Source organism: Canis lupus, chromosome 15, assembly GCF_003254725.2.
Source record: "Canis lupus dingo isolate Sandy chromosome 15, ASM325472v2, whole genome shotgun sequence".
Lineage (NCBI taxonomy): Eukaryota > Metazoa > Chordata > Mammalia > Carnivora > Canidae > Canis > Canis lupus.
Genome location: NC_064257.1, coordinates 6,019,369 through 6,041,656, shown reverse-complemented (window position 1 = coordinate 6,041,656; position 22,288 = coordinate 6,019,369). Strand labels below are relative to the sequence as shown.

The following is a 22,288-nucleotide window of genomic DNA, read 5'->3' as shown; positions in this document are numbered from 1 at the left end:
CCCTCAATGTGTCTGGTAAAGTGCAGCTACAAATGGAAAGCCATCAGGTGGTTATATGAACAGAAAAATCTTAGTAGATAGGATCTGTAAACTGCAAAAATAAATGATAAATTTATTTTTATTTTATTTTAAATATTTTATTTATTCATGAGAGACACAGAGAGAGGGAGGCAGAGACACAGGCAGAGGGAGAAGCAGGCTCCATGCAGGGAGCCTGATGTGGGACTCGATCCCGAGACTCCAGGATCGTGTCCTGGGCCGAAGGCAGGTGCTAAACTGCTGGGCCACCCAGGGATCCCCATAAATGATAAATTTAAAAGTAACTAAATAGGGGCTCCTGGCTGTCTCAGTCAGTAGAGCTTGCCATTCTTGATCTTGGGGTTGTTTGAGTCTGGTTGGGCATAGAGGTTACTTTTAAAAAAAGTAAATAAAAATAAAAGTCGCCAAATGATATAATATTGGACCAGGTTTAAAACTTGACCATTCAGGGATCCCTGGGTGGCGCAGCGGTTTGGCGCCTGCCTTTGGCCCGGGGCACGATCCTGGAGACCCGGGATCGAATCCCACGTCAGGCTCCCGGTGCATGGAGCCTGCTTCTCCCTCTGCCTGTGTCTCTGCCTCTCTCTCTCTCTGTGTGTGACTATCATAAATAAAACAAAACAAAACAAAAAAAAAAACAAAAAAACAACTTGACCATTCAAAAAGACATACATAATCATTGTTGTCCCATAGGACAGCACTGTCCAAAAGAAGTCCAGTATGAGCTATATGTAATTTTGGATTTTCTAGCAGCCATGTTACCAAAAAAAAAAAGGAAATGAAATTAATATATCCAATACTTTCTCATTTCAACATGTAATATAAAAATAACTAGTGACTTTACTTTTTTTTTTTTTAAAGATTTTATTTATTTATTCATGAGAGAGACACAGAGAGGCAGAGACACAGGCAGAGGGAGAAGCAGGCTCCACGCAGAGAGCCTGATGTGGGACTCGATCCCGGGTCTCCAGGATCATGCCCTGGGCTACAGGCGGTGCTAAACCGCTGCGCCAACAGGGCTGCCCTGTACCAAGTCTTTGAAATCTTGTATTTATTTTCTTCCTGTGGCTCATCGCAGTCTGGACCTGTGACATTTCAGTGCTCAGTAGCCACATGTGTATTGGACCATACGGTTCTGAAATCTCATACATCTGAGAGAACGGAAAAATTAATACAATTTAATTATTGAATTATACACTCCCATCTTCCAAATATAATTTAAAGCAGTGAAAGAATAACATAATGAAACACACTTATTATGACTTATTACCGTCATCCTACTCCTTGTAATCTGCAAAGTGTCCATAGACCACTAGTTTTGAATCCCTTTCCAGGTATCCTCAAAAAGAATTTTGGATAAATTCTGGATTTATCCAGAATAAAGAATGGATTGCTTTAAAGGTGATTGCAGTGTGTGCCACTGGTTTCGCCCAAAGTATTAGTAATGATAATTTCATTTTAAAAAAATGGTTAAGTGTCACAATTGGATGTTCAGCTTTTAAAGAGGTTTACCATAATAAGAGCCGAAGGAGGCTTTATGTCATTAGTCAACATAGACTATAGTGTCTTTATTGAGTTAGAAAAGCTGAGAGTTCCTCTAAAAAGTAAAAAGATACTCCCCAGTGGCAACACGTACTCATTTAAAACTGGAACTAAAATTGTTGTTAACCCACCTGAGGGATAGAGGAGAACAGCCTCTGGGGTGAATTGGAGATTATTTAAGCTGCTGACTATGCTATGCTATTCATTCTGTTTTTCTAATGATGAAAGATTAATTGCCTAGATGGTCCTGAGCTTAGTAGACCCCCACTGAGAAAATTCTCAAGAGAAGATGCCGTATGGATTGCCTGCACTGGGAATATTGTGATGAACAAGTTCCAAATGAATGGCCCCTCAACTTGATGTTCCCTGCTAACATCCAGCAGCAAAGGGATTCGTTCTCCAAAGGTCATGACCTGAGAATGTGACCTTTTCTTGCTTCTGTATACCTCTCAGTGCAACACATGCTGATTTAGCTAATGAAGATATAAAACACTATTGTTCCGTGTAGGAAGATGTCTGATTATTTACTACTAATGGCAAGAAAATAGAATTCAGTGGTGAAACCTATTTGCTCGCTGAGAACTTCCTCAGTATGTCCTCCTCACCACTCTGGGGTTGTAGCTAAACATAGGTTGTGGTGTGAACCCACCAGGCATATGCCAGGCAGTTAATGTGCACTTACCTAGCTCCTATGGTGGTTTTGTGAGTGGTAGGTTACTTTTGGAAGATTGGGAATGGGAAGTATCTTACCCAGCTAATGATTGCAGGAGCCAAGAACCTAGTTCTTTTTTGATGCCAAAGTCATGACTCCCTCCAGAACCTGGCCCAGTATTAGAAAGTGACTCTCAGGAGTGCTGTCTTTTTGAGACAGGCATTTTGTTTATTTATTTTTACAGATTTTTTTCTTTTCTTTTTTTTTTTTTTTTATTTTTATTTTTTTAAATTTTTTTTTTTTTTAATTTATTTATGATAGTCACAGAGAGAGAGAGAGAGAGAGGCAGAGACACAGGCAGAGGGAGAAGCAGGCTCCATGCACCGGGAGCCCGATGTGGGATTCGATCCCGGGTCTCCAGGATCGCGCCCCGGGCCAAAGGCAGGCGCCAAACCGCTGCGCCACCCAGGGATCCCCTTTTTCTTTTATTTTTAAGTAATCTCTATACCCAGCGTGGGGCTCAAACTTACCACTGGGAGATCAAGAATTGCATGCTTTACTGACTGAGCCAGCCAGGTGCCTGGGGATGGGGCATTTTATTTATTTTTTATTTTCTAAAAAAATTTGGGCAGGCCGGGTGGATCAGCAGTTAAGTGCCTACCTTCGGCCCAGGGCGTGATCTTGGAGTCCTGGGATCGAGTCCCATGTCGGGCTCCCTGCATGGAGCCTGCTTCTCCCTCTGCCTGTGTCTCTGCCTCTCTCTCTCTCTGGGTCTCTCATGAATAGATAAAAATAAAAAAAATTTTTTTTAAAGATTTTATTTTTATTATTTTTAAAAAAATTTTTTTAATTTATTTATGATAGTCACAGAGAGAGAAAGAGAGGCAGAGACACAGGCAGAGGGAGAAGCAGGCTCCATGCACCGGGAGCCCGACATGGGATTCGATCCCGGGTCTCCAGGATCGCGCCCTGGGCCAAAGGCAGGCGCCAAACCGCTGCGCCACCCAGGGATCCCAAGATTTTATTTCTTTTTTTTTTTTTTTTTTAATTTTTATTTATTTATGATAGTCACACAGAGAGAGAGAGAGAGAGAGGCAGAGACACAGGCAGAGGGAGAAGCAGGCTCCATGCACCGAGAGCCCGACGTGGGATTCCATCCCGGGTCTCCAGGATCGCGCCCTGGGCCAAAGGCAGGCGCCAAACCGCTGCGCCACCCAGGGATCCCAAGATTTTATTTCTTTATTCATTTTGTCGCAGGCCCTGAGCTCAGGGCCCCATGGGGTTGGGCTCTATGCCCAGCGGGGAGTGTGCTAGAGAGTCTTTCTCCCGCTGCCCCCTCCCTCCCAGCGAAAATAAATAAATCTTTGGTGGGGGGGGGAAGCACTTTTGGGGAAAAAATGGCAGTGTCAAATATTTCCCTAAATGCCGGATAGGTGAAGTGAGCTCCCAGTTCATACAGTGAATTTTGGACTCTTGTCGACTTAGAATCAGCCTTAGCTTTTGGGGTTGCTAATCAAACGCATAGTTTGTTAATATGTATTTTCTGCTCTCTCACAGTGATTCTGTCAGCTGTTAGAAAGTATTCACACTTCTAAAAACAAGTTGATGAAACAGCCCACAACGGGAATGGTATTTTGGACTACTCACATCCTGGAATCAGGAGATAGCTTAGGGTTGCACTTTGGAATTTGCTTTAAATGTGTTTGAACGTAAATTGGAGTGATTGTTGTTTGCTGATAAATAGTTATTCCTGTGGACTTCTTTGCAGAGCACACATGGAGAAGCATGTAGAGGTGAGGGATTTGGGTGTCTTCATTGCATATCTGAGTTTGATTTTTTTTTTTTAACATTTTATTTTTAAGTGGGGCTTGAACTCCCAACCCCTAGATCAAGAGTGCATGCTCTACTGACTGAGCCAGCCCTGTGCCTCTGGGTTTTGTGTTTTTGTTTGTTTTGTTTATTGAGGTATAATTGATATACTAGATTCAGGTGTACAACTTAATGACTTGATATTTGTTTCTGGGTTTTTTAATATAAGGAATCTCTGCTTTTTTATGTTTTTTGTTTGTTTTTTAAGGAAAAAGATAACCGAAAATAGCTGCAGAGACTGGCTGTATCTACCCTTTATTAGGATTTTGACCGTAGAGCCACGTGCAGAGAACTGATAGGTTTGGAAGCTGGATGATTGATACACTTGGGTTCTTTACGCTCTTCATTTCTAGAATTGTGTATGAATCTGATAATAAATTAATAAATGCATTTTGAAGAAGTAGAGCACAGTTGGTTAAAAGGCTGACCTTTCTTAATCTTCTTTTAAGTTTTTTTTTATTTTTTAAGGTTTTTTATTTATTCATGATAGAGACAGAGACACAGGCAGAGGGAGAAGCAGGCTCCATGCAGGGAGCTCGACGTGGGACTCGATCCCTGGTCTCCAGGATCACACCCTGGGCCAAAGGTGGTACTAAACCACTGAGCCACCCAGGGATCCCCTTCTTTTAAGTTTTTTATTATTATTTATTTATTTATTATTATTTATTTATTATTATTTTTTTTTATTTATGATAGTCACACAGAGAGAGAGAGAGAGGCAGAGACATAGGCAGAGGGAGAAGCAGGCTCCATGCCGGGAGCCTGACGTGGGATTCGATCCCGGGTCTCCAGGATCGCGCCCTGGTCCTAAGGCAGGCACTAAACCGCTGCGCCACCCAGGGATCCCTTCTTTTAAGTTTTAAGAGTAAAACAATCTCATTGTAATAAGGTTTCTCCAAATGGACTTTCAGTAATTACAACACAGCTTTATTTATTTAGGGTCATGGAAGTTACTATTTTAGATTTTAAAAGATATCTTAGAAGAAGGCAGAAGGATGTTTGATTCCACATTAAATATAAAAGAATCAACCCATTAACTCTGGAATGTCAACAACTTTTATTTTTAGAATATAGAGGGAAGTCATCTGTAAAATGAACAGCTAAGAGAATTATATGTAAAGTAAAAAAGCTGTCATCCCGTCTCTCTCATTTTGTGTCTCCTTTCTCCTGCCCCCTTCCTCTTGATATCTTGCTTCCTGCTCTGTAGATGTAACCACTGTTAACGGTTTGCTGCATATGCTTATATAGGGTATGTCTTATATGTACATCTGTACCTAAAAATTACACATTTATAAAGCAGTTCTATAGAATTCAATATTTAAAGTTTAAAAATTTTTAATATTAACTTCAGAATAGATTTTTTATATTTTATTTATTCATTATTTTTTTTGAATTTATTTATTCATAGAGACGGAGAGAGGGAAAAAGAGGAAGGGAGAGAGAGAGAGAGAGAGAGGCAGAGACACAGGCAGAGGGAGAAGCAGGCTCCATGCAGGGAGCCCGACGTGGGACTCGATCCAGGGTCTCCAGGATCACACCCCGGGCTGCAGGCGGCGCTAAACCGCTGTGCCACGGGGCTGCCCAATTTTTTTTTTAAATAAAGTGAGCTCCATGCCCACATGGGGTTTGAACTCATGACCCCAAGATCAAGAGTCTGTGCTCTATTGACTGAACCAGCCAGGTGCCGCCAGAATTATTTTATTTTATTTTATTTTATTTTATTTTATTTTATTTTATTTTATTTTATTTTATTATTTTATTTTACTTTATTATTTTATTTTTGATTTTATAACTTAGGGCAAGGCCAAGCCTTTTGTTTATTATATCTTTAAATTATTCAAACAATAATTGCCATTTTCCCCACCTTTAGGAAGGTGTTTAATATACATGTATTTTTATAAATTTTAGGACCTCAGAATTGAAATTAGTATTACCTTTACTGATTTACTTAATAATTTATGAGAGCCACTTAACAATGAATTATTAGAGAAATGAGTGAATATGTTAATTTCAGTTTTGAATTGAAATCAGAGACCCCTACATTGTCATTCTCCCCAAAGGCCTCACCCCCATGGAATTTCAGTTTCTTTAGGGATCTGAGTGGGGTGTGAAGCCTTGGCAAAGTGGTACCTTAGACCCCCCAGCTGCTCTTGATTCTGTTTCCCTCTTTCACTCAGGAGACGGATAATCTCCAGAGAAAAGCATAAAATAGTAAACATGTTTAATATTTCACCTGAGTTTTGCTTTCCTACCCTGAACTTACCCAGAGGTATACAGAGTACAGATGAGGCCATGGCTTTGTCCATAACGGATTAAGAATGGTGAAATTTCTCTCTCGGTATTTTTGCATCTACCTTTTCCTTATTTTGCTCATTTTGTGTCTAGTTCACCAAGAATTTTCTAATTCTTACCCTAGTGACTTTTGAAAGCATGGCTGCCTTGACTGAACGTGGCTCTGGTGGAGTTTGACTCTAACCTGGTACTAATGAAGTGTGAGTGTCTCTCTAGCACTCAGTCAGTTAGTTTGGCCTTCTGTGCATTGGTGTAAGTTGTAGAACAGACGAGAGTGATCTCAACTCCCAGTTTTGCAGGTGTGATTAGAGCTGTGGTGCATACTGAGTTCTCTTCCCGGATTGTGTTGTTAATATTTGATGAACTGGTCTTTTATTATTCCTGCTAGTGTAGTGGAGAGGAGAGCATGGAGAATGAAGAGGAAGTTTGAAAGAGACAGTTCATTTAGCGTGTGAAGTGTCCATTCTGTGGCTAAGCACTGTGCAGAGTGCTGAAAATACAATGGAGAGCAAATCAGATGTCGTCTCTCTCTAGTTCATTTTATAGCCTCCTGGTTTTGGTATCCTGAATTGTTAAACTAATTTGGTTAGCACTCTCATGATACCTTACGGTCATCAGATGTAGTGTCATCTGATCTGACAAAGTGTGCTGTCCTCTTGGCAGAGCAGTGACTTAGGCCAGGAGCCTGCCTGGGCAAAGGACTGCCAGTGCCGGGCCATGTGGAGTCAGTCTTCAGGAACTTTTCCCATTCTTTTAGGGTTATGGTAGCGATCCATAACCAGCTAAGGTTAATTTTAAGACTTGTTTTAAAAGCAGGTGTCTGACAACAACAGTTGAAGACCAATTAATGTAATGAACCATATAAATAGAATAAAGGACATGATCTCAGTGACACAGTAAAAACATTTGAAGAAAAAATCCCACACACGTTGGTAATAAAAATATTCACATTAGGAATAGGAAGAGACTTCCTCAGTCTGATGGACCCCTGTGGAAAACCTGCAGCTATCATCATACTTAAAAGATGGATGGAAGCTCTATAGTAGAGAATCCTCCCAGAAAGAGGCTGGTGTTGAGCTGCACCTTTCCAAGCAAGGACCATTTTTTAAAACTCTTTGGTCTCATACTTTCAAGTTTCTTTAGATGATTGTTGTGGGTCATTAACTCATAGCTTTCTCTGTCTTTGAACTTCAAGAAGATAAATTCCTATGTTGCAGTTTCCTGCTTTCAGTATTTATTCATGACTAAAACTGGGCTTATAAACTTAAATCCTAGATGTTTTATGCATTTCAATACTTCAGTGTATCATATGGTGTTGGCATTTTTTATTTTTTATTATTTTTTTTTTTTTGGTGTTGGCATTTTAAACTAGGGATGTAACCTTAAAGAATTCTAATAAACCTTAATGCTAGTAAGATTCTTGCATTTCTTTTTTGGAGAACTGGTTTTGGGGAAGATTTCCATAGGTGAGCGTTCTGACCATTAGTTTTGACCATTAGTTTTCCATAGGTGATTGTTGTGACCAATTGTTTTGACCATTAGTTTTCTCTTAGTTTCCACTGAGAGGGTGATTTTTATTGAACCTGTGCTGAAATTACCTAGGTTTAGCGCTTACTTGGGTCCTGTAACCCAAATTAAACATTAAAATAAATGCTCATTTGTGACACTCCTGCTTTCTTGAATCAACACTTGGCTTTTCTGTCATGAGTAAGGATTAGTAATGAAAATTTTATGTTGTTAATAAATTCTAATAATCTAGGAAAATAAGATATCCCAATATGCTTCATTGCTGTAGGGAAGCTGCTGGTGCTAGAAAAAGAGGCTGGTTTTTATCAGGAGAATACCTTGTACTTTGGTCTTGTAATTGGTTGTAATGTGTACATTGAAATGAGAGTTCAAAACCGTGTGGAATGTTGACTATGCTTTTTAAGGTACGTGAGATCTCTTGAAGAAATTGAATATCTTGTGAGATAGTAAGTTTGATATGGAAGTGAGAAAAGAAAAGGTGTAGTCTGCTCAGCACAGCCGTGGAAGCATTCAAGCAGTTTGGGTGCAGATATCCAGAGATCAGACTATTCATCATAGGCATTAGTCTCTCGTGCACCTCCATTTTCGTATCTTTCCATGGGTTTAGAAAGCTTTAAAGGATTTAGGTTTGAATTGTTTTCACATATCAGGAAGGCTTTGGGTCTGCTTCATGTTACCATTTTGTTTTCAGGTTATAGCATATTTGTCTTCTGTTTTTGTTTGCTTGACTAGTAAATTCTCTTTCTATAAAAACAAAGTCTAAGAAGACCTTTTTTTTTTTTTTTTTTTTTTTTTTTAAGAAGACCTTTTAAAAAATGAACCGAGTATTTATGGATGAGGGATAGTTGTGTGGTTTATATGTAGCTGGTCATTTGATGCTGCCAAGATCAGAGCCCCAGTGTGGCCTTTTGAGGTTATATATTTGGCACTACTTAAGCTTTAGTAAGCCAGTCTCCTGCTGGACCTCTTGGTAGACTGCCCACAGGGTTCTGGCTGGGGGTATATACTCCCATAATGTTTGTTCTAGTGAGTTCAGCAGGTACCTAACAATTGCCAAGATAATACTGGCATAATGACTGCGGACACTGAGAAGAAACCTAATCTGGGGTGAGAAGGGAAAAGGAATAATTGAATTCTTCCCTCTCTTGGAGAGTTTTAGATTTAGAGAAGTTTGCTTTGGGTTTGTCCGCCAATATTATTTCTTTTTTTGGAGTTGAGAAGTAAGATGTGTTTTTAATGATATAAAAGCCATATAATTACATATCTTAAGACCTTTGTTTTAAGTAAAATGCATCTGTTCTCCTAAGACCTGTTGTTCTGCTTAGTGATTAGAGAAGTGTGTTGTGGGGAAGAAAGCTTGGGCTTTGAAAAAGCTGATGGCTTTGGGAACTGTACTACTCTCAGGTGGCTCTGCAGGAGTAGTGTGGAAGTGCACCCTTGCTCCAAATGACAGATCGTATCTGAAGTAATTTCATTTTTTTTTTTTTTTTTTTTAATTTTTATTTATTTATGATAGTCACAGAGAGAGAGAGAGAGAGGCAGAGACACAGGCAGAGGGAGAAGCAGGCTCCATGCACCGGGAGCCCGACGTGGGATTCGATCCCGGGTCTCCAGGATCACGCCCTGGGCCAAAGGCAGGCGCTAAACCGCTGCGCCACCCAAGGATCCCCTGAAGTAATTTCAAAAGGCGGTTTAGGACGCCCGGGTGGCTCAGCCGCTGAGCATCTGCCTTTGGCCCAGGGCATGATCCTGGGGTCCTGGGATAGGGTCCTGCATGGGGCTCCCTGCGTGGAGCTTCTCCCTCTGCCTGTGTCTCTGCCTCTTCTCTGTGTCTCTCATGAATAGATAATTAAAATCTTAAAAAAAAAAAAAAAAAAGACTTTGAAATTCTTCTCTTGGGTTTTCAAGAATATGTAGGAAAAAAGAACTAGAATAATAGTTGTATAAGTACAGGATGGTTGAGGAGGACATCTCACAGCCGCAGCAGGGTGTATGAGGAAAGACCTGGGTCGGGCTTAGTGACTTCAGGCTCACTCCCAAATCAGCGTGTGCTTGGTATGGCTTTCCAGAAGGAGAAATTTTCGGGTGCAGTAATACCATCTAAAGAGTTCTGTATTAGCCACATTTAGAGAGTTACTTTCAAGTTCTGAGTATCCCAGTGAAGGAAGACAAATGAATTGATTTTGGGGCAAACATGTTTAGGTAATAATGTGGGTAGGATACCCACATTATCTGAAGAATGTTGGACAGTTGAAGATATTTGGAATTTAGGAACCAGGTCTTCTATTTCTGCATCCTTAACATGCCAGGCACATAATAATGACCATTGATTGCTACTTGTTTCAGTTGGTAGATTCTTTTATAATGATGTAGGAGGATGACTGCCTTACCTTAATTGTGAGAAATTTTTACCCAAATTGTGTTTAAGGGGACATGTTTTTAGCTGAGGCACATTTCATAGTCATGAGCTATTATGCCATAGTTCTTCTGTAGGGACTGGACTCATTTAAGATATTCTAAATGAAACCTCCTCTCCAGGAAGAGTGGGGTTTGTTGAAGAAGCAAAACTTCTTTTGGGGAAAATTTTAGTTTGAACAGAAATCAAATGCTAGGTACTCATAACATGTAAAAAGGTGCCACATTGATTTCCAAGATAGTGTTGGTCTTTCTCACTTCCCAATATATTTGTAAAACACGTAAAACATGGACACAGAAGAAATGGTAGAAGTGGGAAGAGGTATGTGTAATCACAGTGAAGTCTAAAAGTCATCAAAAGAGAATTGATAGGATGCGGATGCCTGAGTGTGAGTGGCCTTGCGGTTGAGCATCTGCCTTTGGCCCAGGGCGTGATCCCAGAATCTGGGATTGAGTCCTGCATCAGGCTCCCTGTGGGGAGCCTGCTTCTCCCTCTGTCTCTTTCTCTCCCTTTCTCTATCTCTCAAGCATAAATAAATAAATCTATAAAATAAAAATAATTGAGAGTTCTTTTATATTTTGAATATAAAATAGTATATGTATGTATATCAAGAGAAGAAACTTCTCAATCTGGGATTGAGTCCTGCATCAGGCTCCCTGTGGGGAGCCTGCTTCTCCCTCTGTCTCTTCTCTCCCTTTCTCTATCTCTCAAGCATAAATAAATAAATCTATAAAATAAAAATAATTGAGAGTTCTTTTGAATAAACGTTGCTTATTTGATAAAATGGCTTTACTTAGGATTACTAAATAGTATATGTATGTATATCAAGAGAAGAAACTTCCTGTCTTTTAGGCACTTCTTTCCCTTTCTCTTCAAAGTGTAACTTGCCCTTTTTTATGTCTTCAGGTGACAGCTTAACTGCCACCTCTTGACTATCTTATCTAAATTAGTCACTACTACACTCTATAGATTGATAAACATTATATGGTCTTTTTCTTTGAGTACCTACCAGAATTTGTGATTACATTTTTGCTTGGTTGCTTATTTTATTTTTCCTCAGCACCTCTAGACTATAAGCTCCATGAAGGCAAGGATTAAATCTAAATTTTTTTTTTAAGGCAGGAGGTGGGTTGAGGGTAAGAGAGCATCAAAAGTAGGCTCCATACCCAGTGTGATCCATCTCAGTCCTGAGATCATGACTTGAGCTGAAATCAAGAGTCCAGCTCTTAACTGACTGAGCCACCCAAGCACCCAAAATCGCTTTAATTTTAACTATTTATCCACTAGCTACCATCCTCTCGAATGAGTTAAATGAATCATTGGTTTATTTCCAGCTGTGTTTTGTTTTGTTTTTATTTTTTTAAAGATTTTATTTATTCGATAGAGAGCACAAGAGCACAAGTGAGGGGACAGGGAGAGGGAGAAGCAGACTCTCCTCGATCCCAGGACCCTGGCTGGGATCATGACCAGACCTAAGCGACTGGGCCACCCAGGCGCCCCTCAGCTGTGGTTTTGTATCATCCAAAGTTATCCCATTTATTTTTTAGGGTATAATTTTTTTTTAAGATTTTATTTATTCATGAGAAGTACAGAGAGAGAGGCAGAGACACAGGCAGAGGGAGGAGCAGGCTCCACGCAGGGAGCCTGACGTGGGACTCGATCCCGGGACTCCAAGATCACGCCCTGGGCCAAAGGCAGGCGCCAAACCACTGAGCCACCCCAGGGATCCCCTAAAATTGAAGATTGGGTAGAGATGTTATGAGGCAGACAAAGATAGCCCTGAACTTGTGACAGAAAAATACCATTTAGGAACACTGAATCTAGGAAAACCCAATATATTTTGAAGGCCAACCAGAAAAACAAAATGGATTTTCCATACTCAATTTCTGTAAATTGCTCAGTTGCACCTCCACCTCCTATACCTGAATAATTTAGTCCTCTACCCTGGCTTTGCACAATGACCCTACTGCCAAAAATCAGCTTCCAATGGAAATCTCTTTGACCTGGCTGAAGCACACAACAGTTCAGTACCTTTGGGAGGGTCTAGGCTCTAGGTTTATTTGGATGGCATCCTCATTTAGGAGTCTCTTATTCATTACCATTTGTCTTTGGCTTCCTAACAGTTTCTCCATCCTCCTCTTAATTTAGACCTAATTTGGTGTCCTTTTCATGGTTATGGCTATTATCCCTTTGGCGTGGAACTGTAACAGCTTCCCAGACTTCCGTGCCCTTATAAAAGCTCTTAAAATTCATATCTAAAACTTGGATATAATTATTAGAAACAAATACCACCTTTCATCTTGTCTGTATCTTGGTTGTGTGGATTTGTGTTCATTCATTGCAAAGACTGTGAATGCTTTTTGTGTGGCAGACACTGCTCTAGAGAGACCGTATAAGAGGCAGTGGTTAAGAACGCTGGCTTGGACCCAGGTGGCCTGGGTTCAGATCCCAGCCCTGCCGCTTAAAGCTGCCCTTGGACAAATTTGTTACCTGTCTCAGATATCCTCATCTGTAAGATGGGAAAGAACAATGCGCTCCTTGAGGGTAAGATAATAAAAACACTGTTTAAGCTTTCGCTGTTCTAGGCATTGAGAATACAGAGATAAGAAAGATGAGATTTCTGCTGGTGCGAGCTTACAGTTTAGTTGGGTACAGATGGGATAACAAACAAGATAGCCTCAGGAACTAAATGGCAGTTCTCTGATTTAAAAAAATAAAAGATTATGATACTGGACTAGACTCTAAAGAAAGGCCTGGGTAGCTACTTTTGATTGTGTGACCAGGCGAACCTCTGAGGAGATGGCTTTTGAGTTGAGAGCTAAATAACAAAATCCGAAAAGGGAGGATGAAATCTCTGTTGATTAACATTTTCCCCTCATAAGCCAAGGGCAGCAGCATAAAAGAATCTTCAGGAAAGCAGTGAGGCACTGAGATGTGATAGAATAAGCCTTGGAATTTTGGCCTGGGTTGGCTATTAACTAGCTTTGTGGGTTTTGACATATCTCTTGTTTTCCTGGTCTTTGATAGACACGCGCTATAGCACTTCAATTTTTTGCTCCTTGGAAGATGTCCAAGATCGGAGTAGGGTTTAAAGGAAAATAAGTGAGTTGGCTTGCCTTGCACACTTCATAGACCAAATCCGGCAAACTTGTCAGGGCAATGCTTAGGCTCTCTATTCAGTATTGCAGAGGAGGAAAGCAAAGGAAAAAGACAATTTTGTTTTTTCATGGGAAAATGACCCTGGAAGAAGGTGGAGTTTTCATGCTAAAGAAGAGCTAGCAGATGTGACAGTTGTTTACTTTGTAAATTACTTTAGTGCTGTGTTTATGGGTTGATATCCTGTATTTTACAGGATGTAGTATATGCCGCCAGGGTATTAGAGTATTTGAGAATACCTTTTTTAAAAAGATTTGTTTGTTTAGGAGAGGAAGTGGTTGGGGGAGGGGCAGGAGAGGGGGAGAGAATATCAAGCAGACTCCTCGCTGAGCACAGAGCTCAAGACCTGAGCCAAAAATCAGGAGTGGGACACTTAACCAACTGAGCCAAAAAAATGAGAGGCACCTTGCATTTTTAAAAAAATTCCAGTATAATTTACCTTCAGTGTTACATTACTTTCAAATGTACAACTTAATGGTTTCAAAAATTCTCTTTCTCAGTGCTCATCATGATAAGTGTGCTCCTAATCCCCTTCACTTATTTCACCCATCTTCCTACCCACTTCACCTCTGGTAACCATCAGTTCTTTGTAGTTAAGAGTCTGTTTTTTTGTTTGATTTCTTAAATTTCACATGGGTGAAATCATATGGTATTTGTCTTTCTCTGACTTCTTTCACTTAGTATTCTCTAGATCCATCCATGTCGTTGGAAATGGTATGATTTCACTGGCTGAGTAATACTCCTTTCCACCACATTTTTTTAAAAAGATTTTATTTATTAGGGGGAGGGGGGCAATGGGGGGAGGGGCAGAGGGAGACGGAGAAGCAGACTCCCTGCTGAGAGCAAAGCTCCACATGGGACTTGATCCCAGGACCCCAGGATCTTAACCAGAACTGAAGGCAGACACTTAACCGACTGAGCCACCCAGGTGCCCCATCCAGCAATCCTCTTTATCCATCTGTCTGTGGACACTTGGGTTACCTCTATATGTTGGCTATTGTAAATAATGCTGCAATAAACATAGGGGTGCTTATGGCTTTTTGAATTAGTGTTTTTATATTTGGATGAATACCCAGTAGTAGAATTACTGGATCTCATATGGTAATTCTATTTTTAATTTTTTAAGGAACCTCCATACTGTTTTCCACAGTGGCTGCACCAGTTTGCATCCCCACCAACTGCACACAAGGGTTGCTTTTGATCCACATGCTCGCCAACCATTATTATTTCTGGTGTTATTTTAGCCATTCTGACAGGTGTGAGGTGATACCTCATTGTGGCTTTTGATTTTCATTTCCTTGATGATTAGTGATGTTAAGCATCTTTTCTTGTGTCTGTAGGCCATCTGTGTGTCTTCCTTGGAGAAATGTCTGTGTCATCTGCCCATTTTTTAATGGTGTTTTTTTTGTTTTTTACCTTTTTTGATGTGGAGTTGTAGGAGTTCTTTATTGCATTTATCATTTGCACATATCTTCTCCCATTCAATAGGGTTGTCTTTTTGTTTTGCTGATTGTTTCCTTCACTGTGCAGAAACTTTTTATTTTGATGGAGTCCCAGTGGTTTACTCTTTTGCTTTTGTTTCCCTTGCCTCAAGAGGCCTATCTAGAAAATGTTGCTATCGCCAACATGAAAGAGATTACTGTTTGTGCTCTCTTCTAGGATTTTTATGGTTTCAAGTCTTACATTTAGATTCTTAATCCATTTTGAGTTTATTTTTGAGTTTGCTGTAAGAAAGTTGTCCAGTTTCACTCTTTTGCATGTAACTGCCCAGTTTTCCCAGCACCATTTTTCTGTCACACTTTTTAAACCATTTTCTTGGAATTAAATATTAAGAATTTGCCTCATGACTAAGTAAGGCCCAGAGAGTAGAAAATGGTCGGATGTTGCCATATATTCAGTAACCAAGATACCATTGCAGAGAGTTTCTTTTCTTAGAATTGGGATACCTGCCTCAGGTCTTCTCAGTACTTTTAGCAGCTGACTTAGTCTGAAGAATTTCCTTATTGAGAAAAGACTGTATGCATCAAATTATTGGTAGCTCCCTTCACTTTTGTCAGTGTTTCATTGTGTTCTCAGGTCAGGGCTACACGTCAGATTTTCCATTTGCTGCTGTGACTTGGTCTGTTTGGGACTGTAGTGTTTAGAAATCCCTCCTTTATTTGTAGTTTTCTTTTTTTTAAGATTTTATTTATTAGAGAGCATGAGCGGGGGGTGGGGGGGGAGAGGGGCAGAAGGAGAAGTAGACTCCCCGCTGAGCAGGGAGCCTGATGTGGGGCTCAATCCCAGGACCTTGGGATCATGACCTGAGCTGAAGGCAGATGCTCAACTGACTGAGCCACCCAGGTGCCTCAGAAATCCTCCTTTAAAATTTTTTATTTATTTATTTTTTTAAAAGTAAGCCTCCATTGCCCATCACAGAACTCACAGCCCGGAGATTGAGAGTTGCATGCTCTACCAGCTGAGCCATCAAGGTGCCCCTGAAACATTTTTTTAAATTAAAGTATGATTAACATAGAAATTCATCTTGATAGAAGGGCAAAGTGTTTTTATCAGTCATTTTATCTTTTTTTTTTTTTTAAGATTTTATTTATTTATTCCTGAGAGATACACAGAGAGAGGCAGAGACACAGGCAGAGGGAGAAGCAGGCTCCATGCAGGGAGCCTGATGGACTCTATCTTGGGTCTCCAGAATCATGCCCTGAGCTGAAGGCGGCGCTGAATTACTGAGCCACCCAGGCTGCCCCTCAGTCATTTTATCTGTTTTTTTTTTTTTTTTTTAAATTGTTTCTAAATGTCCAGAGAAGCTCAAGTTTGCAAAAGTATTCTCTCATCTGTTTGAATCTGTTTTCTTATTTTAGGTATAATTGAAAAGTGACCCTCTCTTCAGAGATGTCAAAAACAAACAAATCCAAGTCTGGATCTCGATCTTCTCGCTCAAGATCTGCATCAAGGTCTCGTTCTCGTTCATTTTCGAAGTCTCGGTCCCGAAGTCGATCTGTCTCTCGTTCAAGGAAGCGCAGGCTGAGGTAAGGGGTTTGTAATTGCATATCACAATAACCATTGCACTGGTCATTGTGGGTCTCTGGAGATCTTTTGCTAGACTCTCTGTATCAGCTGGAGTGAGTTGACCTAAGTTAGAGGGTTGGGCTGTAAGATATTACGGGTCTCTTCAAATGCTGCAAATCCAAATTACCTTTGATTGCCATGCTGTTTGCCTAATTCCTTTTTTCCTCTGCCAGCATGTACCATTTCTCATCTACTTTGGAAGACAGTATTTTGTTTTTTTATCTGAGCTGCTTGCTTCAAATCTTCTACACCCGATTGTTTTTTCCTGAAATATTTTTGGAGGCTTTGGACCAAAGTTTATATGCATCATCGGCAAAGAAAGAATAGCTAAGAGGATAATAGTATGATCAACATTGCGAGGAGAGAAGCCTTGTTAACGCTACCATAATTAAACCTTAAAAACTTAACGAGAGTCATTTGTGTACACCTGATGTGCCAGTTACTAACAAGCTCTATTTAGTAAAATTCGGCAAAGCTATCTAGAAATCACTCTTGTAGACATCACTGTGCCTAAGTGTACAAATAATTCTTTTAAACTGATTATCACTATTCATTAATTCAGTCAGAATTCACATCTTCAGCTGGATTTCTTGATTTCAGTTCTGTTTTAGAAGAAGATGCTGAACCTCCAGTGCCTTTCCTCTTTTGATGTTTGGGAGTTGGGGTTTTCTTTCTTTAAAACTGTTTTAATTTTCCTTTGTGAGTAGACAAGAGCTTTTTAGTATATACAAGTTTCTACATGTGAATGTCCGTATATTTAAATGGGGGTAACGTGCATAGTTTTGTTCCTTTCGTCATAATTGCACCAGGCAAGGAGATATACTTTGTCCAGTCTCTCCAGTTTCACCACTTGGAAACCACCCCCTGCTCTTTATTTCACCTGAGTATCTAGAATTTTTTTGTTAAATGAACTGATTATGAAATTTAAACCTCAGGAAAAGTAGTTATTAAGCTGCATTCTTTTTCCCATAGTCCTGTGTAGTCCTTCTAAAACATCTTAAAGAGATGTTTGGTGGGATTCTTTTTTTTTCTTCCCGACAAGAACAAGGTAATTCTTAAATGGAATCTGTGAGAGGCCTGGCTAAAAGTTCATTTGAGACCAGAGAGTGAGTAAAAAGTTGGCATGCACAAATATTAATGAATCTGATATAAAGTAGAATATAGGGAGTCTCTCCCTCAAACAAAAACACTATAGATCTTTTTATTTTTAAAGATAACATTACACCTTGAGGATAATGAGTCATGGCCTCTTCTGTTTTTTGAGCATGCGTTTTTATACCAAACTTAGTTCAAGCCGTAGGCTAGAGATTGTTGCCCAATTATGTGAGAGTCTATATAAGTAAAAATCTATCCCACTTTTCACCTCCCTGAAAAAAGAATAGCGAAACCTACTAAATATATTTATATCTATCTTAGGAAGTTGCTATCAAGATATGGAGTTGAACAGTGACTTGTAGTAACTCCTCCTCCCTTGCACCCAGAGTCTTTGGATTTGGGCCACTTAAATTTCAGGTTAGCTGAGTTGGTTCTGAATGGTAACACTGTAAAACTTAATCGAGTAAATGGAAATTAAGTAATTGACTCAAAAACTAGAAGCTATACAACCAAAACTGAGTGACAGAATTGAGTGGACACAAACCAAATTGAATAATGCCAACCAGCTCTGAAGTATCTGTGATAACTGGAATTCTGGGCAGATCTGTCTAGATAGATCTCTTCTTATTCTACAGATTATTTGGCATGGTCATTGACTTGGCAAACGAGGGAAAAATATCTTGGGCAGTATGTGTTGGGGTAGTTCTTAGAGCCACTTTACATGCTATCTTATGCTGAGAAGACTGTTATTTTGGAGGATTTTCTCCACTAGAAAACATGTTTTTATACTCTAGTCTGACATCTCTGTTTTTTAGAAACAGATAAATTTGCCACTGGATGTTCAATTTTTATTTTGGCTTATCTGTTCCATGATTTTTTTTTCTTTTGTTTTCCCTCTCCTACAAGGAAAGTATACTATCCAGAGTTTGAGAAACCATGCCTTTAAATTTACTTAACTGCTGAGTTCTACAGAATTGGAGAAAACTGATTGTTTTCCTTGTATTTCACAGACTGTATCCTTTTAAGTGACTTCTCGTAAATAACTTCATTTGCAATCTGCAGAGACTCATGTTCCTGCATCTGTGCAATGACTGCGGGTTTTGGATGCAGTATGCCACAGGGCCCTCACTAGTAATTGGTGACAGAAGCAGCAGTAGCCTCTGAGGATGGGAACATGAATTAAACCCTCCTTAGTGCTGGTGGTGCATCACCTCCCTCAAGTATAGCCATTTAATCGGGTCATGGTCAGTTTCATAGCCTGCATCTGCCTCTTCCTTCTTTTCTTATATTGTTACTGTTTTCGAATGAAAAGTATGGAAGGTAAGTTTTTTTTAATTGTACTAAAATAGCAACTGTTAACAACCAGCAGTAGGATGCATTTTTTTGCCAGTGTGACTGAGCACCATGGGTAATAAGCAGTGGAAGATCAATCCCACTTTGTCTCCTTCAGATTAAATTAAATGTAAATTTCTTCATAAATAATAAACATCGTTTGTTAAGATCTCTCACATGTGCTGAATGTAGTTATTTATAAAACAAGCAAACAAAATGTAACATATGTTTTTAGGTCTAATACTAAAATACATTAGATACATTAGTTAGGTCTAATACGAAAAGTTCTGATTAACCGAAGGATTTTTATTCTAAATGTGAAAAAATATTTTTGGAAGGAAGTAATTTTTACGTAATTACTCAGGAAGAATGGTTAACGTGAATGATCTGTATCATAGTTGACAAGGCACATCAGGTATCCAAAGACCCCAGGAGATTTTTATACCAACAAATAACAGTTTTTGGCTTTCTGATGGAAACAAACCTCCTGGTCATTGACAGGCCTAGCGTTCATAAACATGTAATTTTTACAATGTTAGGTCACTGCTGAATCCTGGTGGTCCTGAAAATGTGCCTTTGCCCAGTTATAGATCCATACTGTTGAATGAAGAACACACCACTAGGCCTTAGGTTGACTTGAAGAAAGATGTGTGGGTAGTGATATGGGAAGAGGGGTGATTTTGTAGTTTCTTTGGTGAATAACCTGGTGTGTCCTTGGATGTCTTATGGTCAGATGGTGCCCTCTTGTGGCACCTAGGTAGGATCTTATAGATCAACAACAGAAACTTGACCTGAGTGGTGAGACCATTTCCAGGTCTTCAGTCAAAAACCATTATTTCTATCTTTTGCTGACTTGATTACAGTGAATTATTTTAAGCTTTGAGCAGTTGCATTGTCCAAGTTCCTACTTAAGTGTTCTTTGATTAGAACTGTGTATTTACAATCCTGGGTCTTAGTGGAATCTAAGAAAGTAACTGCACAGACAGGGCCGAATAGGATGAGGAGTAGGGTGTTACACCAGTATAGAGGCCAGAAGACCTGCACAGTCTGCAGCTGTGTCTACGGACCCATGCTTGTATTCTTCTGACTTCAGTGACCAAGGGATGTGTACAGTCCTCTGTGAAACTAAGCAATTTGTATAAAGTGGTTTTACTTACTTAGCTACATTAAGAGCATTTGATATTCTTTTAGTCACTGTAGAAATATATTTGTTTAAAATGTGCTACAGTATTAATGAAGCAGTCTCAGTGAATCATTTGTTTAAGTGATTCTCAATCTATATTTTTGTACTTAATGTGGGTCAGCAGTGGGATTAAGTATTTAAGTTTGTGCCCTTTCTTTGAGAACAAAACTGGAAATATATAAGGACAAGATTTCAAATTATTATATATCTTTGTTGGCAGGTATTTCTTAAAAGGCTTGTGTCGAAAATTCAAATATTTCCCCCATTCCCCTTTTCAGTTCTAGGTCTCGTTCCAGATCATATTCTCCAGCTCATAACAGAGAGAGAAATCACCCAAGAGTATATCAGAATCGGGATTTCCGAGGTCACAACAGAGGCTACAGAAGGCCCTATTATTTCCGTGGGCGCAACAGAGGCTTTTATCCGTGGGGCCAGTATAACCGAGGTGGCTATGGAAACTACCGCTCAAATTGGCAGAATTACCGGCAAGCATACAGTCCTCGTCGGGGCCGTTCCCGATCCCGGTCCCCAAAGAGAAGGTCCCCTTCACCAAGGTCCAGGAGCCATTCTAGAAACTCCGATAAGTCTTCCTCTGACAGGTCAAGGCGCTCCTCATCCTCTCGTTCTTCCTCCAACCACAGCCGAGTGGAATCTTCTAAGCGCAAGTCTGCAAAGGAGAAAAAGTCCTCTTCCAAGGATAGCCGGCCATCTCAGGCTGCCGGGGATAACCAAGGTGATGAGGCCAAGGAGCAGACGTTCTCTGGAGGCACCTCTCAAGATACAAAAGCATCTGACAGCTCGAAACCATGGCCAGATGCCACCACTTACAGTGCTGGTTCTGCATCACGGGCCTCTGCAGTTTCTGAGTTGAGTCCCCGGGAGCGAAGCCCTGCTCTCAAAAGCCCACTCCAGTCTGTGGTGGTGAGGCGGCGCTCACCCCGTCCTAGCCCTGTGCCAAAACCTAGCCCGCCACTTTCCAACACATCCCAGATGGGCTCAACTCTGCAGAGTGGTGCTGGGTACCAGGCTGGAACACACCAAAGTCCATTCGATCATGGCTCTGGGTCCTTGAGTCCATCCAAAAAGAGCCCTGTGGGTAAGAGTCCACCGGCCACTGGCTCCACGTATGGCTCGTCTCAGAAGGAGGAGTCTACTGCTCCAGGAGGAGCAGCCTATACAAAAAGGCAAGTATCTCTTTTCCCTGCCTGGTTATGTTTTTATCTCACCAGCCGGCAGTTTAATTGTAATGTGATCTAAGTTAGAGTTCTGATTAATGGTAATAAGGTAATCCCCGTCTCCTAAACTCTGCATTAGCAAACTTGAAAAGCACCACTCAAGGAAAACTTTAGCTTAACACTAGCTTTCCTACCTTCCTGAATTTGTATTGCAGCATAAAGTTGCTTTAGACTGCTCTGCAATGATGTTTTCACATTTAAAATTTGCCTTGGATTCTACCAATGTAAGCCAGAGAACAGTAGAGATTTGTGGGTCAGCTATCAAAAAAAATATGGTCTTTGCCAAAATGAGTGGCCATTGGAGCTGTTAGACCCTGTAGACCCACCATCTACTGTGATCGATCTGCATCAGCCCACCATGGTGAAGAGCTACACCTCGTACCCTCACACCCTCCAGTTGAGGAGACTGGGCAGAATGGGAAAGCCCGAGGCTTAGTCCAGGAAGCCCTTGTTTTAAAATCACAAGGTGGGTGTGTGTCCCAGTAGAAGCCAACCAGGCTGCGTGTTAGGAGAGGACGGGACCGTGCTTCTGTCTTTCTGCTCTGGGGGACACGGTGAGTTGGAACCTGAATCTTTGTTTGTGTGGTTGGATGGATTGGGATGGCAGAGATGGAACAAGGAAGTTGCATTGGGACCAGGTTGGCAAGAGGGATTTACGGGGCAGGTGGTTCCCCTCCCCTTATTAGCATATTCTTTGATTCCCTCCTATCCCTTGCCATAGTAATGCAGCTGTAAATTAATTTGACTTTCTTCATTATGGTACAAATGAGATGTTCAGCCTCTGAACTTTTGAGCCTTCAGTAAGTAACTCTGCGTTAAAGTGTAAGTGTGGTTCCTTCCGGGACGGGAGTCTCATTAGGAGACTCGGGCATGAGCTCTGCTTT

The 22,288-nt window shown here is 40.5% G+C and overlaps 1 protein-coding gene across 4 annotated transcripts in view; it reads left to right on the top strand.

The window, feature by feature from the left end:
- THRAP3 (thyroid hormone receptor associated protein 3) overlaps nucleotides 1-22,288 on the top strand; it is a 67,145-nt gene that overhangs the window by 31,443 nt on the left and 13,414 nt on the right. For all 4 annotated transcript variants that reach the window (XM_025419898.3, XM_025419899.3, XM_025419900.3 and 1 more), the window contains 2 exons: nucleotides 16,352-16,519; nucleotides 20,448-21,353. In XM_025419898.3, the coding sequence (XP_025275683.1) occupies nucleotides 16,383-16,519; nucleotides 20,448-21,353 (1,043 nt within the window). In that variant the 5' untranslated portion in view covers nucleotides 16,352-16,382. The remainder of the gene's footprint in view (nucleotides 1-16,351; nucleotides 16,520-20,447; nucleotides 21,354-22,288) is intronic.